General features: G+C 37.9%; 1 protein-coding gene across 1 annotated transcript in view; it reads left to right on the forward strand.

The window, feature by feature from the left end:
- The window catches only part of LOC150089378 (poly(A) RNA polymerase gld-2 homolog A-like), a 191111-nt gene that overhangs the window by 157902 nt on the left and 10631 nt on the right, over window positions 1-22578 (forward strand). Inside the window, exons 11-12 of the mRNA XM_090368554.1 lie at window positions 2978-3105; window positions 19213-19328. Of these exons, the coding sequence (XP_090224680.1) occupies window positions 2978-3105; window positions 19213-19328 (244 nt within the window). The remainder of the gene's footprint in view (window positions 1-2977; window positions 3106-19212; window positions 19329-22578) is intronic.

Raw genomic sequence — 22578 nt, forward strand, 5'->3', positions numbered from 1 at the left:
ACCTGTGTCCACTGATAAGAGTGGACATGTAAACACAGAAGTATCATAAAGTCACTTTATATGAATGCAACTTTATAGCAATTTGTGATTGTGTCTGGTTATCTTTCAATTTTAAATTTGGGTATATACATAAATGTTATTTTAAAGCAGTATTCAATTTAGTATTAGTGGCAATTATGCAAGAAAGGAAGCTTATACAGTATTATCAAAAAAAAAAAAAAAAAAAACAACACTTCCATATAACCTGACCATCCCCACTAATAATTGTCTTGAGTATTGAGCTTACTGAATTTGTTACAAGCCTTAAACACCTCAAGCCCTCATGGGTAGAATCGCATACTCCTCACACTGGGTGGAAAAGACATGAGTGAGTCCTGTCAGTGAACATGGCTGAGTTTGTTTGTCTTGGTGAGGGTAGCAGGGTTTTTCCCCCTCCTGAAAACTCAGGTTTTTCGTCCAGCAAACAGAAAATCGGCACAGAACACATGCAATTTACAGATAATATATATAGAGCAATATGGCCTAAGTTGTTGATGCTCCTAAAACCATACTACAACACAAACACCTCATTCAGATCTCCTTGCAAGTGCCTAATTTTGGATTGTTGCAATTTGTAGAACTGACTTTTCTTTGTTCCTCTCACTAATCTCAATGCCCTTCTCTGCATTCATTCCAACAGATCCACATTGTTCCTAAAATGAAGCCTCCAGATTGTATGCAGTATTGAAGATGTGGCTTAAACATTGCTTTATACAACAAGATATTATCTCCTTATCCCTGCTGGAAAAATTCCCGAGCTTCCTAGCAGCCCATCTGCATTCAGAGAAATTTGTGTTTAACTAAACAGTTATTCTGAGATTACTTCTACTTGTATGCAGTACCTTGCATACAAGAAGTAATGTTAAATTGTCAATGTTAAACTTCAGTTACTACTTCTCAGCAGGCCCATTCCTAATTTTTTTTTGTCTAGTTGCAGTATCATATGCTGATTACTGTCATTAACCACATTGCCGATCTTTGTATCATCACTTGGACATTGAGCCTGATATGCCTTCATCACTATCATCAATAAATATAGGGCACAGCACTGAAATCTGGGGAACTCCACTAATAATAGTAGTCCAAGAAGAGCAGTGCTCATTGACAACCACTTTCCACTCAACTGTCCCTTTATCCATAGCAGTAGCTTGCCCCTAATGCCACACTGCTCCAGTTTGTTCAGTAATCTTTTATGTAAAACAGTATTGAAAGCTTTTCTGAAATCTTTGCATCCCATTCCTTTGTTCTAAGTAGTAGATGACTGACTCAATTGATGCAGTTTTTTTTTTTTTTTTTTGTAGTTGTTGGCGCATCAGCTTCTGTGGCCATAATGCACCTCCCAAGGTTTTTGCAGTACTTTGATCCAAGCCCGAGGCGGGATTTGAACCCGCGACCTTTGGGTTGCTAGGCAGGTACTTTACCCACTCGGCTAGCCCGGTCGGCAATTGATGCAGTACATCCACTTTGCTTATCGGAGTTGAAGAGTGGCAAAACCCATGTTTATTATCCAGAACAAAGCTCCAGGAACTCCCAATGTCTTCCATCATGCAGTATGATTGATGTCTTTTGAGGTTATGATGGGCATCATCGCAAGATGCAATCTTCCTTACATTTGAAGGATACACCTCTAAAATGGTGTGCATCTAAGAAGCATCTGGAACAGCTAGTGTATAATATGCTGCCTCTATTCTGACTGGAGGAAGACTGAGTAGTGTGCATGCAGAGGGTATCGTTGAGGCCACCTTATGTATTGGAGCTGGGTATATCTTGGGGCTCTATGTACCCCATATCCAAAAATTTCACTACTTCATACAACATATTCCTCCCCACCTTTTCTTCACTACTTAATACATCATGAATAATCAAAGTAATAGAACAAACTTATCTGCAAGAAGATCTAAACCAACCTCACAAACTTTTCCTTGTTCATTCGCAAATATGCGGTCTCAGTTTCAGTCTCAACGATGCCTATTTCCACTTACAGCTAATCCCACTTACTTTTTCTGACAGAATTCCGATTATCTGTTGAGTCAAACAGACATCTTAGTTGTTCTAATTATTTGCTGTACGAATACTGATCAGATGGAAAGTTTCAAGGTCTGCCAGTATATCACCAATGTTGATCCACTGGTGATATATTGGCTTATGTTACCCATCTATGGACAAATTCAATGGTAAAGTTTGGTGAAAATCAAGCAGTTGCTGTTGACATTTGAAAGGCTTTTGATCGTGTTTGGCATAAAGGTCTTTTAAATATGCTTCTATCTTATAGCTTGCTGATGTTTTTGTTTTGTTTTGTTTTTTTGTAATTGGGCATCCAATTTTCTCTCTGACTGCTCACTGCAGGTGATGGTAGATGGCACTCTTTCTTCTAACTTGATGGTAGATGGCACTCTTTCTTCTAACTTCTCCACTAATGCTGTTGTTTTACAAGGTTCAGTTCTTTTTTTTTTTCACTCTTTTCCTCTTGTATAATAATGACCTTCCATTGACTGGAAATCCTCTCCATAGCTTTGCTAATAATAGCACATTGTATTTCAATTTCCAGATGTAAAATAACTTATCAAATTATTCTGCATCACTAGCTCTGGGTACAGTACTATACAAAAAAAGAAAAAAAAAAAAAGTGTTTGAGAAAACAGCATTGAAAAACTAGTTCACAGCTTAATTTAAATTTCTTTCCTAATATCTTTGATGAATCCTTATTGCAGATTAACAGATCATGATCCATTTTTGTTGAACTGATATACATTCTATTCATATGCCATTTCTTTGTCACACTGCTATGCCTAATATTAAAAAAAACAATGCTGTATTTGTAGTCTGTGTAATTGTCAAATATTCATTAGTGTCCCATTACTTGATAATAAAAAGCATTTATTTATACATCTGTCTGTTTGGAGATATATGAAATTATTTTTTCCTTTTCTTTACTTAGAGAAAACATTACCCAACATATGGAAACAGGTGGCAAAATCAGCAAGAGTTTCACTTTACTTCAAAAAATACACAGTCCCTGGGAGAACTCTTACTAAGTTTTCTTGATTACTACAGTAACAGATTTGAGTAAGTGCAAGTTCATGGGTTATATTGAATCATTATACAAACATATCTGTGGTAAAATTTATGTTAGTACTATTTTTGATATAGTTTTTATATACTTGGTCATAAAATTATATTCCACATAATTATTCAGTTTGTTTTCCTGCACACATAGTTCAGTCTGGTTTTGCCAAACAGATTTCTTGCTGTTTGTTCTCTTTTCTATACATCACATAATGTCAGAGATGACTATATTTTCCATTTTCAACAAAACAGCACAGTCCCATTTTATGGCTATTTTTTTAGTTATCTATTTTTGTCAAATTAATATATTTGTTCCATTTTTTTCTTAGCACATTTTTTTGACCTTTTATTTTCTTAAAGGTTATGTATGAAATGTGATTATTAAGCAAAGCCATATTTTTTTCTAGAGCTTCAGTTCCCAACCATGTATTAAAACCAGGACATTGAACCAGAATAGGATTGAAAATCCGAAGTCAAAATCAAGGGGGGGATATATTTCTGCTTGCAACAGAAATGCAGAAGGGGAAGGATAGAAAAAAATAATAAACAATTTTTCCTTCATTCCTGTTTTTACAACCTTTGTTCCACCAACCGGTGGAACAAAGGTTGTAAAAACAAAGGTCGAATTTTGCTAATTTTTAGCATGATAATAATAATAACTAGCTTCACTATATTTGATCTCTTAATGAAATATAAAGAATTGGATAAAAAAAAAAGAAATATTAGAATTTTTGGAAGGAAATCAAACTTTTTTTTTTAATTATTTTGAATTTACCACAGTTGCTTTGAGTGTACTTCACCAATCCAGAGGCAGACTTATCATTTTTATATCCAGTCACTAAATTTATATTTTTATAAATTTTTAAACATATAAAGATTTATATACCTGGTGGTTATAAAATAAATTTCCATATTTAGGAGACCCTAGTGTCAAAACGGTTAGTGTTAGTACTGTGAAAATCGGTGGGTATGTCATTTAGAGTATGGGGAAGCAATTTGTAGAAGAAAAAAAATTAGTTCAAATTTCTGCCACCATGGGGAAAAACGGCGTTGCACATATGTAAAAATTGTCATTTATTTCGAGATATGCTGCTTACGGAAATGACATCCTGTTAGATAAAAGCAGAAAGGCCAATACCATTGTCAATAACCATTATGGCTCTTACAAAAAAGGAACGTGCTCTTTTAGTAAAACTGTTCTACCAGAATAATAGTAATGCTAATGCAGCACTACACGAATATCGGAAACTTAAAGGTTTCCGTAAAGGACCTTTAATGTCAGTGGGGCTTCAAAAACTAATAAAGAAATTTGAAGCGACTGACTGGGGAGTTATGTTTAATTCTAGGCAGGGGACGACCATGTATCGGAATGGAGGTAGTGGATGAAGTGGCAGTTGCAATGGTCATAATGCAAAACACTACCAATCAGAAGTGCCTGCCAGAGGTGTCAAGAGACTTGAACCTTCCTTGGTCTACTGTATGTAAAGATTGAATTTACCACAGTCACGAATAATTTTACGCTGGTTCCTGTACAAGATTCATTAAGTGCAAGAACTAAAGTCTTGTGATCAGCAACAACGAATAGACTCCTCTACAATTTCTGGCTCGTATGGAACTTGACGATATATGGGCTTAACTGATCTTGTGGTCCGATGAGGCACAGTTCATTCTTTATGGGGCTGTAAATGCACAAAACTGCTGAATAGGGGAACTTCTCGTCCATCTGCTGTGCATGAAAGACCACTACAAAGTCCATATGTTACAGTAATTCACAGCAGAGTTTATAATTGGACCATTTTTCTTTGAAGAGTCTACACCTCGTGCCCCCCTCCTGTAAGGTGTACGGTAACTAGTGTGTAGTACTGTGCTCTTATAAGAGATCGCATTATTCCCACTCTGCAAGTAATGCTTGGAGACCATGCCCCCCCCCCCCCCCACGTTGGTCGACAAGTGAAGGAACTGCTCCTTTCAACATTCAGAAATGATCACATCATTTCTAGAGACTTTTGGCAGTTCTGGCCAGCCCAATCAGAAGATCTCAATCCCTGTAATTTCTGGCTATGGAAATACCTGAAAGACAGTTTACTGTGGCAGCATGCAGATGCTTGTCGATTTGAAAGCAAGCATTAAACAGCATGTAGCCAACATCCCCAATGAGATTCTATGTGAAACTGTCACATGCAGTTCTCTGTTTTCAGAACGTTATCTCAAGTGAAGGAAAGCACATAGATCCTTGGTCCTTAGGTCCTCGAGGTTGTCAAAGACATTCTTTCAGATATGCCAGACAAGCTGCACTTGCTACTTGGGAGTCTAAAACGCTGATGGAACTGATATTCGGGTGACACTCAAGTTAAGTGGACCCAATTTCAGCAAATGGTCTGTGACAGCCAAATCCTCTGCTTGCTCCTTCACAATGGTGGGACTGTTAGTAATCCTGGGTATAACCTCCATGCACAAATAATGGTGGGTGATTCACCCAGGTGTGAATCAATGTAAGCAGGGATCAAGGTGTGATGCCCACACCATGTGGAGGAATGCACCCCTCTATGTTACCAGGCAGTAAGTACTAGGTGGTAAATAACTCTGATCAACTGGTGCAATACCACCACTGCTTATTGGAGGCTTGAAGTGGTAGAACCCATGTTTAGTCTCTAGAGCTAAGTTCCGGTCAACCCTATCCTATCTCTTCCATCATGCAGTATGATTGATGACTTTTGAGGTTATGATGAACATCGTGGCGAGATCCAATATTCCTTACATTTCAAGGTACAGCTCTAAAATGGTGTTCGCAGGCCGGCCACTAGTTAGTGCACCGGACCGAACCTATTGGTAACTCTCTAGGAGGCTTCCGGATCAGCTAGTGTATAATCTTGCTACCTCTACTCTGCCAGATAGTGACTGGAGGGAGTCCGAGTAGTGTGTATGCGTGGAGTATTGTCGAGGCCACGTTATGTCAAGGAGCTCGGTATATTCTTACCATGTGTACGCCATGTACAAAAATTTCATTACTTCATACAGCAGGTCCCACCCACTTTTTCTTACTATTGAATACACCATGAATTGTCAAACTAATAGAGCAAGCTTATCTGCAAAAAGATCTAAACCTCCCAAGCACTTCCTAATTCGTTTCACAAATATACGTAGTCTCAATTCTAATCTTAACAATGTCCATTTCCACTTGCAGTCTGCCAAACCCCGTGTACTTTTTCTGACAGAATCTCAGTTATCGGTTGATTCAACTACTGCTCATCTCAGATGCCCAAATAATTCACTGTATGATTCCTTTCGCCTCAAAGATGGTACTTGTGCATATGTCTGTTCTGATATTCCTGTCAGAGACCTGGAAATTTGGAATCTCCTCTCTTTGATCTTCTCTGGCTTAAAATCTCCCTAACTCATTGTGTCAAATTCATATGTTGTCTCTACCGTTCTCCCAACTCCACTAATCACTTGGAGCTCTGACTTCCTCTCTTTGCAACTTGACTTTCTCCAGTCCAACTTTCCTAACAGTGAGGTAATTTTCCTTGGTGATTTTAATGTTCACAACTCCAGCTGGCTTCCATTTTTTAGTCACACCGACCCAGCTGGTCGAGATGCTGAGGCTTTTGCAATTACTAATGACCCTGCACAGATTGTTCATTTACCTACAAGAATACCGGACAATCCTAATCATACAGCCGATACGCTTGATCTTTTTCTCACAAACAACCCTTCTAAGTACACGGTTGAAGTGAGAGGTCCATTAGGCACTTCAGATCACAACTTGGTGATTGTCTCTTTTACAATGGAGCCTTTATCTCATGGCTATTCCCAGCTTCGTGTTGTTTGGCATTACAAGAATGCAAAATGGGATGACCTGTGAAATTTCTTTTCTTTTCCTTGGTCGGATTACTGTTTCAAAACTTCTGATGTCAACGTTTGCTAAGATCGTGTCATTGAAATTATTCTTGCAGGAATGGAATCCTTTATCCCACACTCCACTTTAAAATCTCGTCCTTTATTTAAACTTTGGTTTTCCAATAAATGTGCTAAGGCTGTTCAAGAGAAAATGTTGCATATCCTAATTGGCTTGTTTCTAATTCTTCAGTCTCATTTTCTGCCTACACCAAGGCTTGCAAAAATTGTAAATCAGTTATTAATCAGTCCAAACTAGAGTTTGAACAGGCTAAGAGTAGAAAAATTGCTTCTTGTCCTAATGGTAGCCGAGCATTCTCAAGTCCCTTGCCAAAGGTATTGGCCGCAACTTTTGCCCATCTCTGCTCCCACCTCTGTCCAAACCAGATGGTTCTGTTGTCACTTCAGCCAAGGATAAAGCTGACCTGCGAGCATCCCATTTTTCTTCCAACTCATGTATTAATGATCTTGGTAAAACACCTCTAACCATTTGCAACACGCTCCACTCAATGCCTCCTGTGGTCTTCTGTCAAAAGGATTTTGACGAATCTTGATGCTAAGAGAGCTCCAGGTCCCGATGGTATTTCTCCACTTGTTCTCAAAACCTCTGCTCCTCAACTTACTCCTATTCTTTGCCACCTTTTTTCACTTTCATATTCCAAAGGTGTTTTTCCTTCTGCTTGGAAATTTGCTCATATCCAGCCAGTTCCTAAAAAAGGTGACAAATCCCTCCCATCCAATTATCGTCCCATTGCAATTACTTCTACTCTCTCTAAAGTAATGGAGAAATCAATTAACCGCCAACTCTTAAACTATCCAGAAACCTTCCGTCTGATCAACGATCGATCCACTGGTGATATTCTGGCTTATGTTGCCCATTTATGGACTAATTCAATGGAAAGGTTTGGTGAAACACAAGTAGTTGCTCTTGACATCTCAAAGGCTTTCGATCGTGTTTGGCATAAAGGTCTTCTAAAGAAGCTTCCATCTTATGGTTTGCCAACTGTTTTTAGTAATTCGTTATCCAGTTTTCTCTCTGATTGCTCACTGAGGGTGATGGTAGATGGCTTTCTGTCTTTTAACTTCTCCACTAATGCCGGTGTCCCCCAAGGTTCTTTTCCCCTTGTATATTAATGACCTTCTTCCATTGACTGGAAATCCTATCCATAGTTTTGCTGATGATAGCACATTGCATTCCACTTTCCATTTTGAGAAACCTTTCCCGGTTCAGTCAGCTTCAACTTCTCGAAAATATGCTACCAATTCCTTAAATGCCGATCTTCTGGTAATTCTCCAGTGGGGCAAAGACAACTTAGTTGATTTCAGCCCTTCTAAAACTCAGTCTTGTCTTATATCTCGCAAAAAGGATTCTTCTGCTCCTATGCTTATCTTTAGTGACACTTCGATTTCTAGGCAAAATGATATTTTTTTTTGAGGAATTCCCTGACTTGTAATCTCTCTTGGCACAAGCACATTACAAATATTTCCTCTGCATCTAAAAAACTGGGTTTTCTCTTTCTCTCTCAGCGTTACTTTTCTTCCAAACAGCTGCTCACTCTATAAATCGCAAATCCGCCCTGCCATGGAATATTGTTCCCACATCTGGGGTGGTGCCCCCAAAGGCTCTCTCAGGCTTCTTGATTCCATTTAGAAGAGGGCAGTTAGGTTAATTAATGATTCATCTCTAACAGAGTGTCTCCACTCGCTGTCTCATAGACGTACTGTTTCTGCTACATGCCTCTTCTACAGATACTTCCATGGGCACTGTTCTTCTGAATTGGCTTCTATAATTCCCGCTCTCTCTTTAAAAATAGTCCGAACACGTGCCGCCACCAGCCAACATCCATTTACTGTCCAACTTCAAACTCACAGAACCAACTTTTCATCTTCCCGTTTATTCATTCAACTGCCGTTTTCTGGAACAATCTTCATACGTATTTTCTGAAAATGACAGTCTTCAGAAGTTCAAGGTCAACAAATATCTTCTTTCGTCTTCTCAACCTCCAACCGAAGCACGGTACTAAGTACTATAGGTTGTAATACTTCTCGTGTTTGGGGTTTACATAAAAAAAAAAAAAAAAAGAATATCTGTGGATTTCTAATTTCTGATATTAATTCTAATCCTGAGTTAAGTATTCCATCTCATGTTTACGGTGTCAATTTCTCCCCCAGTTTGCTGAAATTTGAGTTTTTTTTTTCTTTCTTTTGTAAATCGCTTCCCCATATCTTAAATGGCATACCCACCGATTTTCACAGTGCTATCTCCAATCGTTTTAACACTATGGTTTCCTGAATAAGGCAACATATTTTATAACCACCCAGTATATATAATAAAAAATTTATTTATAATGTATAAATTGTTTAATAAACATGCACAAAAATATTTATGAAAATAAATATTTATGCGTATTTTTTTAAATTTATTTATTTATTTTTTTATGTAAACCCCAAACACGAGAGGTATTAGAACCTCTAATTCTTAGTACCGTGCTTGGGTTGGAGGTTGAGAAGATGAAAGAAGATATTTGTTGACAATGGACTTGAACTTCTGTAGACTGCAATTTTCAGGAAATACGTATGAAGGAAGGTTGTTCCATAAAATGGCAGTTGAATGAATAAACGAGGAAGATGAAAAGTTGGTTCTGTGGGTTTGAAGTTGGACAGTAAATGGATGTTGGCTGGTGGCGGCACATATTTTGACTGTTTTGAAAGAGGGAGCAGGAATTATAAAAGCCAATTCAAAAGAACAGTGCCCATAGAAGTATCTGTAGAAGAGGCATGCAGCAGAAACAGTACGTCTGAGACAGCTAGTGAAGAGGCTCTGTTAGAGATGAATCATTGATTAATCTAACTGCCCTCTTCTGAATGGAATCAAGAAGCCTGAGAGAGGTTTTGGGAGCACCACCCCAGATGTGGGAACAATATTCCATGGTAGGGCAGATTTGCGATTTATAGAGTGAGCAGTTGTTTGGGAGAAAAGTAATGCCGAGAGCAAAAGAGAAAACCAAGTTTTTTAAATGCAGAGGAAGCAATATTTGTAATGTGCTTGTGCCAAGGGAGATTAGAATTCAGGGTAATCCCCAAAAGAGATATATCGTTTTGCCTAGAAATCAGAGTGTCACTAAAGATAAGCATAGGAGCAGAAGAATCCTTTTTGCGAAATATAAGACAAGACTGAGTTTTAGAAGGGTTGAAATCAACTAAGTTGTCTTTTCCCCACTGGAGAATTACCTGAAGATCAGCATTTATGGAATTGGTAGAGATTTTCGAGAAGTTGAAGCTGATTGAGCAGAACAAGGTTTCTCAAAATGGAAAGTGGAATGCAATGTGCTATCATTGGCAAAACTATGGATGGGATTTCCAGTCAATGGAAGAAAGTCATTGATATACAAGAGGAAAAGAGTGGGGGAAAGAACTATACCTTGGGGGACACCGGCATTAGTGGAAAAGTTAGAAGCCCCATCTACCATCACCCTCAGTGAGTGATCAGAGAGAAAACTGGATAACCAATTACTAAAAACAGTTGGCAAACAAGAAGGTGGAAGCTTGTTTAGAAGACCTTTATGCCAAACACGATTGAAAGCCTTTGAGATGTCAAGAGCAACTATTTGTGTTTCACCGAACCTTTCCATTGAATTAGTCCATAAATGGATAACATAAGCCAGAATATTACCAGTGGATCGACACTGGCAATCGTTGATCAGACAGAAGGTTTCTGGCTAGTTTAAGAGTTGGCGGTTAATTGATTTCTCCATTACTTTAGAAAGAGTAGAAGTAATTGCAATGGGACGATAACTGGATGGGAGGGATTTGTCACTCTTTTTAGCAACTGGCTGGATATGAGCAAATTTCCAAGCAGAAGGAAAAAAAAACACCTTTGGAATAAGAAAGTGAAAAAAGGTGGCAAAGAATAGGAGTAAGTTCAGGAGCACAGGTTTTGAGAACAAGTGGAGAAACAGCATCAGGACCTGGAGCTTTCTTAGCATCAAGATTCGTTGAAATCCTTCTAACATCCATTTGACGGAAGACCACAGGAGGCATTGAATGGAGCGTTGTGGGAGGTTTTTTACCAAGATCATTATTACATGAGTTAGAAGAAAAATGGGATGCTAGCAGGTCAGCTTTATCCTTGGCTGAAGTGACAACAGAACCATCTGGTTTGGACAGAGGTGGGAGCAGAGATGGGCAAATGTTGCTGCCAATAACTTTGGCAAGAGACCAGAATGCTCGGCTACCATTAGGGCAAAAAGCAAGTTTTCTACCCTCAGCCTGTTCAAACTCTAGTTTGGACTGATTAATAACTGCTTTACAATTGTTGCGAGCTTTGGTGTAGGCAGAAAATGAAACTGGAGAATTAGAAACAAGCCAATTAGGATATGCAACATTTTCTCTTGAACAGCCTTAGCACATTTATTGGAAAACCAAGGTTTAGATAGAGGACGAGATTTTAAAGTGGAGTGTGGGATAAAGGATTCCATTCCTGCAAGAATAATTTCACTGACACAATCTGAGCAAACGTTGACATCAGAAGTTTGGAAACAGTAATCCGACCAAAGAAAAAAAGTCTTGCAGGTCATCCCATTTTGCATTCATGGAATGCCAAACAACACGAGGTTGGGAATAGCCATGAGATAAAGGTTCCATTGGAGAAGAGACAATCACCAAGTTGTGATCTGAAGTGTCTAAAGGACCTCTCACTTCAACAGTGTACTTAGAAGGGTTGTTTGTGAGAAAAAGATCAAGCGTGTTGGCTGTATGATTAGGATTGTCCGGTATTCTTGTAGGTAAATGAACAATCTGTGCAGGGTCATTAGTAATTGCAAAAGCCTCAGCATCTCGACCAGCTGGGTCGGTGTGACTAGAAAACGGAAGCCAGCTGGAGTTGTGAACATTAAAATCACCTAGGAAAATTACCTCACTGTTAGGAAAGTTGGACTAGAGAAAGTCAAGTTGCAAAGAGAGGAAGTCAAAGAGAGCTCCAAGTGATTAGTGGAGTTGGGAGAATGGTCGAGACAACAGATGAATTTTACACAATGAGGTAGAGAGATTTTAAACCAGAGAAGATCAAAGAGAGGAGATTCCAAATTTCCATGTCTCTGACAGGGAATATCAGAATAGACAAATGCACCAATACCACCTTTGAGGCGAAAGGAATCATACAGCGAATAATTTGGGCATCTGAGATGAGAAGTAGTTGAATCAACTGATAACTGAGATTCTGTCAGAAAAAGTACATGGGGTTTGGCAGACTGCAAGTGGAAATGGACATTGTTGAGATTACAATTGAGACCACGTATATTTGTGAAATGAATTAGGAAGTGCTTGGGAGGTTTAGATATTTTCACAGTTAAGCTTGCTCTATCAGTTTGACAATTCATGGTGTATTCAATAGTAAGAAAAAGTGAGTGGGACATGCTGTATGAAGTAATGAAATTTTTGGATATGGCGTACACATGGTAAGAATATACCCAGATTCTTGACATAACGTGGCCTCGACAATGCCCCCCACATACACACGACTCGGACTCCTTCCAGTCACTATCTGGCAGAGTAGAGGTAGCAAGATTACACACTGGCTGATCCGGAAGCCTTCTAAAGAGTTACCAATAGGTTCGGTCCAGTGTACTAACTAGCGGCCAGCCTGCGAACACTGTTTTAGAGCTGTATCCTCGAAATGTAAGGAATATTGGATCTCGCCACGACGTTCATCATAACCTCAAAAGTCATCAATCATACTGCATGATGGAAGAGATAGGGAAGGGTTGACCGCAACTTAGCTCTAGAGACTAAACATGGATTCCACCACTTCAAGCCTCCAATAAGCAAAGTGGTGGTATTTCACCGGTTGATGAGAGTCATCTACCACTTAGTACTGCCTGGTAACATAGAGGGGCGGGGTTCCTCCATGTGGTGTGGGCGCCACACCTCGACCCCTGCTTACGTTGGTTCACACCTGGGTGGTCACCCACCATGTACTTGTGCATGGAGGTTATACCCAGGATTACTAACAGTCCCACCCTTGTGAAGGCGCAAGCAGAGGATTTGGCTGTCACAAACCGTCCGGACTTTGTCGAAATTGGGTCCACTTGACTTGAGTGTCACCCGAATATCAGTTCCATCAGCATTTTAGACTCACGGTAGCAAGTACAGCTTGTCTGGCATATCTGAGAGAATGTCTGTGACAATCTCAAGGACCAAATATTTATTATATATATTTATATACTCTTCATATATTTAAACATAAATATATGAACAGTATTGTACTTTGAACACTGTTCAATTTCCTTATCTTACATACTGTTGTAAGTGTGCGTGTTTGTGCACACACACACACACATATATTAACATTAATACAGGGTCTGCAAAGATGGATATGAGAAGTACGCATAATGCCTGAACTAAAAGGGTGTAAAGAATAGCAGAAAAAAGAAATGTAGTAACAAAAAAAAGGTGAAAGAATGTTAAAATTCTAGTAATTATTTAATTAATTATTTAATTCATAATTTAATTATGAATTAAAATAATGGAATAATTAACCAGCCAATAGGAATAAATGGGAAAAAAATCCCTGAACAGTTGAAATTGTCACTATAAAGTATAACTAAGCTATTTATCTCTCTAAAAGGTTATTTTTATAAACGAAATTGCACTACACTTTCATTGTTATCATATGTTCCATTATAAGAATCAATTTTGAATGCCTTTGTGATATTTTTCTAAAACACATTTCTGGAGGTCACAACCATAAAACAAAAACAATTTGCACTTTCCAGTTTATTGGGCTTTTCACTTAGCGCAATCTATTATAAATGGATAGTAAACTCGATCTTATTACATTTGCAATAATACCAATAACTGGAATTCTGTGGGTTTTTACTTTACGGTATTATGGTAAATTGTGTTCCCCTTCACTGAAATCTTCAATCATATAAAAAACATCCAGGTGGGAAGGAGCAGCAGTGCGTAGCACACGCTTCTTGATTAGACCGGGGTTCAAGCCCGTCACTACCAAATAAGGAGGATGCGGAAAGGTCAGGGAATGACCACTGCATATTCCTGGCGCAATATGGCCTTAGTTGATAATGCTCCTAAAAACCAAATAACAAACAAACAAATATAAAAAACATAAATAAATTTTCAGAATCTTCTCTTCATTCCTATTTACGTATTACAATGGTGAAGGGAAAGGGACTGATGGAAAGTGCAAATGCTGGCAGTGCTAGGAAACGAAACAATTGATTTAGAAATGAAGATGATTAATTAAGAAGTATGAAGAAGGAGGACAAAGTTTGTCATCCATTGCATGGAATTAGGTCTCGCTGCTTCAACAGTGAATACAATTTTAAGGGACAGTGTGCGTATAAAAGAATATATTAAAGGATCAACGCATTTAAGATCAACAGTGATCACAAAACAGTGTTCAGGTGCTATATCGAAGATGGAACAGCTATTAATATGGATGGAAAATTAGATTCATGAGCAAATGCCCCTGAGTCCAATGGTCATTCTAGCAAAAGCAAGAAGTATTTATGAAGATATTAAGGATAAGTACGGCGAAACCCAAGCCAAGTTTGTTGCAAGCAACAGGTGGTTTAATAGGTTCGAGGTCACGTTGAACCTATTAAAAAACCCCTTCTAAATCTCCACAGCCCTCAACTTTTGCAGCGCCTTGGTTATAAGCTGGAGACTTAATTCTGGCAACGATGCTCGAATGGTAAAACTTCCTGACATTATGCCTGTCCTCTCTTTTTGTAATTTTGTACACTTCTGTCATTTTTCCCCACGCTTGAGATAAAAAAAAAACTGAATAAATAATTCTATTAACATGTTCGTTGAACATTTCTTTTTTGCTTCAATCAAATTCTGTGTGCATAGTTACAAGTGCTGCATAAGCATTTAGGGAAATTCTGACACACACAGTTCCACAGAACGCAACCCTTATGTAAGTCGGGGAGTAGATGTATATGATATCAAAATTAATTTTTGTGTCCAGTTCCTTTGTGACCACATCATTGTATCCAATGAAATTTTCCAGACAAGACTTACTCTTAACAAACCCATGCTGTCTCTGAACTATATCTGTGGTCTTATCTAGCAGTGTTTCCCCCCCATCCCCCGAACAGAAGTTAAACTAATAGGTCAGGTCTGTAATTACTCATGTCACCCTATGATTCTCTTTGTGAGAAATCTGTGATGGTATATATTAATCGAGGTGTATAGTATGTTTTTAGAAATAATAGGAAAAAAAGCATTATAAGGTAAATTTTAAATGTTAAAATTTGGTATTGTTAGAGTAAGCTAGGTAGTGCATACTTGAGCCTAAGCAAATCTTATGTTTATATTTAATGAGTAATAATTATTAATATAGTGACATTAATAAATTGTAATTAATAAACTGTAGTTGGCCGACCGGGCTAGCCGAGTGGGTAAAGTACCTGCCCGGCAACCCCAAGGTCGCGGGTTCGATTCCCGCCTCGGGCTTGGATCAAAGTACTGCAAAAACCTTGGGAGGTGCAATATGGCCACAGAAGCCGATGCGCCAACAACTACCAAATCAAAAAAAAAAAAAAATAAAATAAACTGTAGTTATTATAATATTATGGAGAAGATTATAGTAAGATAATCATATTAAGATATATATACAGTCAGTCCTCGTATAACACGTGTTTGCACTACACAAATTCGATCATACACGATTTATATTTTATATATTAGGGGAACGATATCTCGTATAACACAAACCGAATTCGCTTATGCGCGATTCGCCTTTGTGTTTACAAGAAATGACAGTCGAACGCAGAATCACCCCAACCGAATGCAAAACAATAGGAATGAAGAGAAGATTCTGAAAATGTATTTATATGTTTTATGTCAGTGAAGGGGAAACACATTTCACCATAATAACGTAAAAACCAACACAATTCCAGCTATCGGTATAATCGCAAATGCAATTAGATCGAGTTGACTACCAGTTTATAACAGATTCCACTAGCAGGAACGCAACTGGAAATTGTTTTTATTGTTTTATGGTAGTAACCCCTAGAAATGTGCTTTAGTAAAATGTGAGATGTTAATCTCTGCCTTTACGGTGTTGTTTATTCAGTTGCTACATGTGTGCAGCTTTGTTTATGTGTATTAAGCGTGCCTCCTCGTTTTGTAATTGTGCTTTATTCCCTAAAAATGAGTAAAATACTTAAAAGGTGTGAAAAGGAAGCGTCCTGGTGAAGACACTGCAGATTCAGAGAGAAAAAGAAAAGCAATATCGATAAACAGAGATGGACTGGGTCAAAAATTCTTACCCGGGAAAATTTATAGTGGCCTCATACTATGGTTTATTGGCCAAAATCACACCGGCCTCCGGACATGGGTTTCCCCGGTAAGGCTTATGGCCAGTCTGCCTCTGTCGATAGAGAAAAAAATATGAAATTGTGAAATGCTTTGAGCGAAATGAAAGACCATGTGATATTGCACGTGCTACAGACCTAAATGAGGCAACGCCGAGAATTACAAAGAATGCAGAGAAAATAAAAACAACTTTGATAGCAGGAACAACTCAGTCTAATTAAAATCCATTAGATTAAGACAAAGAATTGGAAGAGATGGAACGGCTGTCATCTGTTTGGATAGAAAATCAAACAAAAAACAAGATTGCTTACAATAGAAGCAAAAGCATCAGCAATATTTTATCACGTAAATAATCGTAATAAAATACTTAAGTATTTTATTACGATTATTTATTGTGTTTGGTAGTGTTTTGGTTACAAATGTGTGTTCAATCTTGGGTGGTCGGCATCTAATCTTATTTTTCCCATAGGGCCTGTTGTTTATATTGCACGATTTTGCATTGCACGAGGGTTTCTAGGAACACAAATATCGTGCTATACGAGGACTGACTGTACATTAATAGAAAATGTATAGGATAATATACAAAACTTATCGTTGCTTACCCACAATCTAGGTGACTTTGTCTGGGATCAACCACCCAAACTGATAGTAAAACAGTGATAAGGGGTTTTCTGTTTCTGTGATGATCAATATGCACTAAGGCGAAATCAATTTTGAGGTTGAATACCAAAAGTATAATTTGGTGTAACATAACAAGTAATAAATTTATAGGTTACATAATTTTAAACTAAACCATAATACAATAAGAAACTTGAATGTAAACTATAATACAATAAAAAAAAAAAAAAAATCTTTCTTATTGTATTATTGAGGAGACCTAGGTGTGAGGTGTAGACCTAACTCTGAAAAAAGTAAAATGAATGAGTGTGAAATTTTCACTGTTGTCAATAATTACAGAACTAGGTGACTATAAATTCAAATTATGGGGGGGGGGGAGATTTAGACTGGATTGCAAGACGTTTTCTTTCAGACAGAGTAGTTGATTACTGGATACCACCTATGGAGGCAACTCCATAGGTGGTATGGAGACTGGATTGCAAGACGTTTTCTTTCAGACAGAGAAGTAGTTGATTACTGGATACCACCTATGGAGGCAACTCCATAGGTGGTTGAGGTTGGCAATTTAGGGAGATTCAAAGCTTAGATGGATAGATACTGATATGAAAGGAGTCAAATATGTTATTTATTTTTTATATTTTTTTTTTTTTTTTTGCAACAAAAAGTGAGGGAAGAAAGAGAGAGAGAATATCTCTTTTGGGTTGGAGTGTTTGGTTTGGAGGTTTTTTACGTTTGCATATGTGCAAACTTTGGGTTAACTGTGTACCCTGCATTGTAACAGCTGACTTATCCTTATGCAAAACAGGTGCACAAGAGTGGCAGCCCGAGCTTTTTATCCTCTCTGGAATCTAATTGGTTTCACTTGTTCGCTGACCATGATAAAGACCTCTGCAATCAGAGCTCAGAGAACATGATGCTTTAACTTCTAGACCAGTTTCCCACACTTTTTAGTCGTGGAACACTTTTCATCTCACAATATTATGCAACACTTACGAAATACAAGTTTAGCAGGAGCCAAAGAACTGTTCGCTAATATTTTATTACATATGACGCACTGTTCATCAAGAGCATCCTTATTTCCAACACGTGTAAAACCGAAATTCAAATAACTGTCATCATACTTTCGTTTTGGTCTTTTATTAGTTGGTTCCTGTTTTTACACCACGGATTTTTGGGGAACAAAAGGCTGCGATTGTTCATCCTCACTTTGAAGTGTGACGATATTGTATTCGTTTTCATCGACCACAGTTACAATACTAGAATTACTTGCTTCTCGTTTTAGAGTTCCTTTTATCAACCACAAATCCGTGGTCATTTATTTCAATAATACTGTATTTCAAAATACTGATAATTATCAAAAAAAAATTATAGAAGGAAGTGAATTTAGTTATATCTGTTCGCTTCACCCTCTCCTTCAACCCGTGTACTCCAGGATAAATCACATATGACTGGCATATTAGATCGCTGCATTGCTACTTTTTCATAGATGTCATTACATCTATGAAAAAGCCCACCAAAATAGTGTTCCGCTGTCTATTTGATTATTAGTCTATGCCAGTATATTAACAACCGAAAAAAAGGATGTTAAAAATTATAATGATACAAAAGTGGTGTATACTACAAATATGCAAATTTTATTTATTTTATTTTTTTAATTATTAATTATGATTTTTCATGGACCACTTGTTCACATCTCACGGAACACAGTTTGGGAAATGCTGCTCTAGACAACAGGTGCTGATTAAAGTAGAACTTCAAGCAGTGATAAGGAGCAAACCAAACTTTCTCATTTTGCTTTGTTTAAGGAATATTTTATCCTCATTAATTTTAAGTAAATCTAAGACAACATGATTGCTAATTTCTCATATGAGAGTTTTCAGTCTTAATTTTTTAATACTGATCTGAAGACGGCTGTTTATTATTCTTGATGTGCTATATTCTTATTGTCTGTTATAATCTATAGCTGTCCATAGTTAATCCTTAAGAACAAAAACTAGCATAGCTTTGTTTCAAAAATATAATAATATAATAATGAATGAATATTATTTTCATGCAGAATTACCACTAACAGTGGGCTTAGTATTATTTGTTCTTGAATATCTCATCGTTCATTATAAGAATTCATTAGTTCTTATAACTAATGTTGGTTATTTTATAAACATTGTATTGTAATGTAACAGATTTTTCATTTTTGAAATAAAATTATCTTAACACAATGTTTAATTCTCCATTCAACTTTTTCATTTTCAGTTTTGAGAAAGATGCAGCATCAGTAAGATTAGGTTGCTGTCTCCCAAAACAAATACCAATGAACTTTCAGACAGTGAAGAACAAGAGAGGCCACTGGAAATTTATATGTCTAGAAGGTATGTACCTGTTCATTGTATTTTCATTTTAAATTTAAATAAGAGTTTTAGCTTAGAATTGAAATTTAGTGTGCATGCTTGAAGAAGAGCTATAAAACATTACTAAATTAGCAAAAGCCTTAATTATGTGTTTCAATAACGAAAACTAAGTTTGCTGCAAAAATATATTCATCTCAAGTTGTGAAACCAAAAGTTGCCTTTGTTTTGCACTTACAGTTCTCTGAGAGAAAGAGAGAGAGAGAGAGAGAGAGAGAGAGAGAGAGAGAGAGAGAGAGAGAGAGATGCATTAAAGCGACTTTAAGCACAATAAAAATCTTGGGAAAGTCTTGATATTTCAATGATGAAATACTTCAATATTGGTAAATGTCAAACATCTGAAACCCAGGAAATTTGAGCAAAAGCCGTAACAAGGTATTGTTAGATAACTATCAGAATACTTTGTTACCCTGTGAAGTGTCAATAATAATAATAATAATAAATAAATAGTAGTATGCTTCCTTCATTTTTCAAAGAAGTAAAATATTTCCAGGTTTCATAATGTACTAATCATTCCCACTACCCTTGAAAACATGATTAGTATTAGTAATGGCTGCATGGTGCAAGAAAGCCTATGGCTTATGCTGCACCAGCCAAAAAAAAAAAAAAAAACAACCCTGAATAAAACATTGATAAAAAAATAAATAAAATAATAATTAATAAAAGAAAAGGAAATTAAACCTATCATCCTATGCGCTTCCCTCACCCAAAGGTACTATCCAGATGACCTTTGAATTTTCCCAAACTGTCAGCCTCTGCTACCCATGTAGGCAACTTATTCCAGTAATTTATAACTCGCTGGCTAAAATAAAACTTCCTGCAGTCCAATCTAAACATTTCCCCCTGTAACTTGAATTTATGTCCCCTAGTTCTAGCATCATTTATAATATTGAAAATTTCATCCGCATTCATTTTACTGATGCCTCTCAGAGCCTTAAACACCTCAATCAAATCTCCTCTAAGGTGTCTAGTTTCCAAACTCTGCAACCCACATATTCGAAGTCTTTCTTCATAAGGACACCCTTTTGCCGATCTCACCAGGCGAGTTACCCGTCTTTGCACCCTTTCAAGAAGCTCGATGTCTTTCTTTAGGTGCGGTCTCCATACTTGAACACAGTATTCCAAGTGTGGTCTAACAAAAGTTCGATAGATCATCGATGGGACACCATGGGCCTTCCTTGCAACCTGTTTACAATGCTCAGATAATTTCATGTCTGACTGTATCGTAACACCCAAGTCCCTTTACTCCAGTACTGGGTTTAGTTAGCCAACCGGGCTAGCCAGGTGGATAAAGTGCCTGCCTGGCAACCCAAAGGTCGCAGGTTCGAATCCCGCCTCGGGCTTGGATCAGAGTAAAATGCAAAAACTTTGGGAGGTGCATTATGGCCACAGAAGCCGATGCGCTAACAAAAAAAAAAAAAAAAAATACTGAGTTTAGTTGAACTCCACCAAGTGAATAAGTTATTTTGGGATTACTGTTTCCCAGGTGTAATACCTTACACTTTGTTGGATTAAAGCATAGCTGCCATTTTTCTGACCATTCCTGAAGTTATCTAGGTCTCTCTGAAGAAGCTCAGCTTGACAGTTGATCATTAACTACTCTACCAATTTTAACATCATCTGCAAATTTAGACATCACGCCCTCTATCCTTTCATCGATGCCGTTTATGAAAATTTAAAAACAACATTGGTCCTAATACTGATCCTTGGGGAACCCCACTTCTTACATCAACCCAATCTGAGGAACAGCCATTTATCACAACCCTCTGCCTTGCCTCCTGCCCTGAAGCCATCCTTCCATCAATCTAAGGATTTTCCCAGTGATTACAACCTGTTCCAGCTTATAAAGCAACTGCTCATGTGGGACTGAGTCAAAAGCTTTGCTGAAATCTAAATAAACAATGTCGAAATTATTCCCTAAATCCAGCTCGTGAGTGACCCTTTCAAAATAGCGAACGAGATTTGTTAAACATGATTTTCCCCTTACAAAACCATGCTGAGTATCCTTGAGAATTTCAATTCTATCCAAATGATCCTGAATTCCACTCTTGATCATTGCCACCATGATTTTCCCTACCACTGAAGTCATACTGACAGGTCGATAATTTCCCACTTCACTCTTAGCATTAGCATTAGTAGAGGCATTTGATGCAAGAAAGCAAGCTTATGTAGCATCAGCCAAAAAAAAAAAAAAAAAAACTCCTTCCACTTCACCCCTCTGTTCGTTCAAAATACCTGTCCAGCTGAACCTTAAACTTATTTAGGCTATCAACTTCCACGACAAGGGATGGAAGTCTGTTCCACCAATCAACCACTCGCTGGCTAAAGGCAAATTTCCGCACGTCTATCCTAAATCTGTCTTTCCTCAATTTGAATTTATGCCCTCTCAGGTGATTATTCTGAGCGAGAGGAAGAATCCCATCAGCATTGAGCATGCTCAAACCATTCAATGCTTTATACACCTCTATCAGATCACCTCGCTGATGCCTAGTCTCCAGACACTGTAATTTGCAAAACTTAAGCCTTTCTTCGTAAGAGCACCTCCTTTGTTCCATTCACTAATCTTGTTGCCCTTCTCTGTACTCATTCCAGCAGCTCTACATCCTTCTTCAAATGAGGCCTCCAGACCTGTATACAGTACTCTAGGTATGGCCTGACCATTGCCTTATACAAGGGAATAATCACCTCCTTATCCCTGCTAGAAAAATTCCTAGATATCATTGACAATACACCATGAGCTACTCTTGCAGCCCATCTGCACTGTTCAGAGAACTTCATATCTGCCTGCACAACCACCCCCAGGTCCCTTTCATTCTCTACCACTGTCAGTGTAGTACCACAGAGTTGATATGTTGCTCTGGGGTTGCTGTTTCCCATGTGTACTACTTTACATTTGTCAATGTTAAACTTCATTTGCCACCTCTCAGCCCATCTGCTCAACCTTTCCAGATTCTGTTGCAGCAGCATAGTGTCAGTAGTGTCCTTGACAACCCTGCCTACCTTTGTATCGTCTGCAAACTTCGACATTAAGCTTGATATACCATCATCAATATCATTCATAAATACAGAAAACAATAATGGACCCAAGACTGAGCCCTGAGGGACTCCACTACAGATTAGTCCACGACGAGCAGTGTCCATTGATTACCACTCTGTCTTCTCCCCCTCAGCCACCCCTTTATCCACAGCAGCAATTTGCCTCCAATGTCACATG

This window comes from Mastigoproctus giganteus, chromosome 2 (genome assembly GCF_048544385.1).
Source record: "Mastigoproctus giganteus isolate SK-2022 chromosome 2, ASM4854438v1, whole genome shotgun sequence".
In the NCBI taxonomy this organism is placed as follows: domain Eukaryota; kingdom Metazoa; phylum Arthropoda; class Arachnida; order Uropygi; family Thelyphonidae; genus Mastigoproctus; species Mastigoproctus giganteus.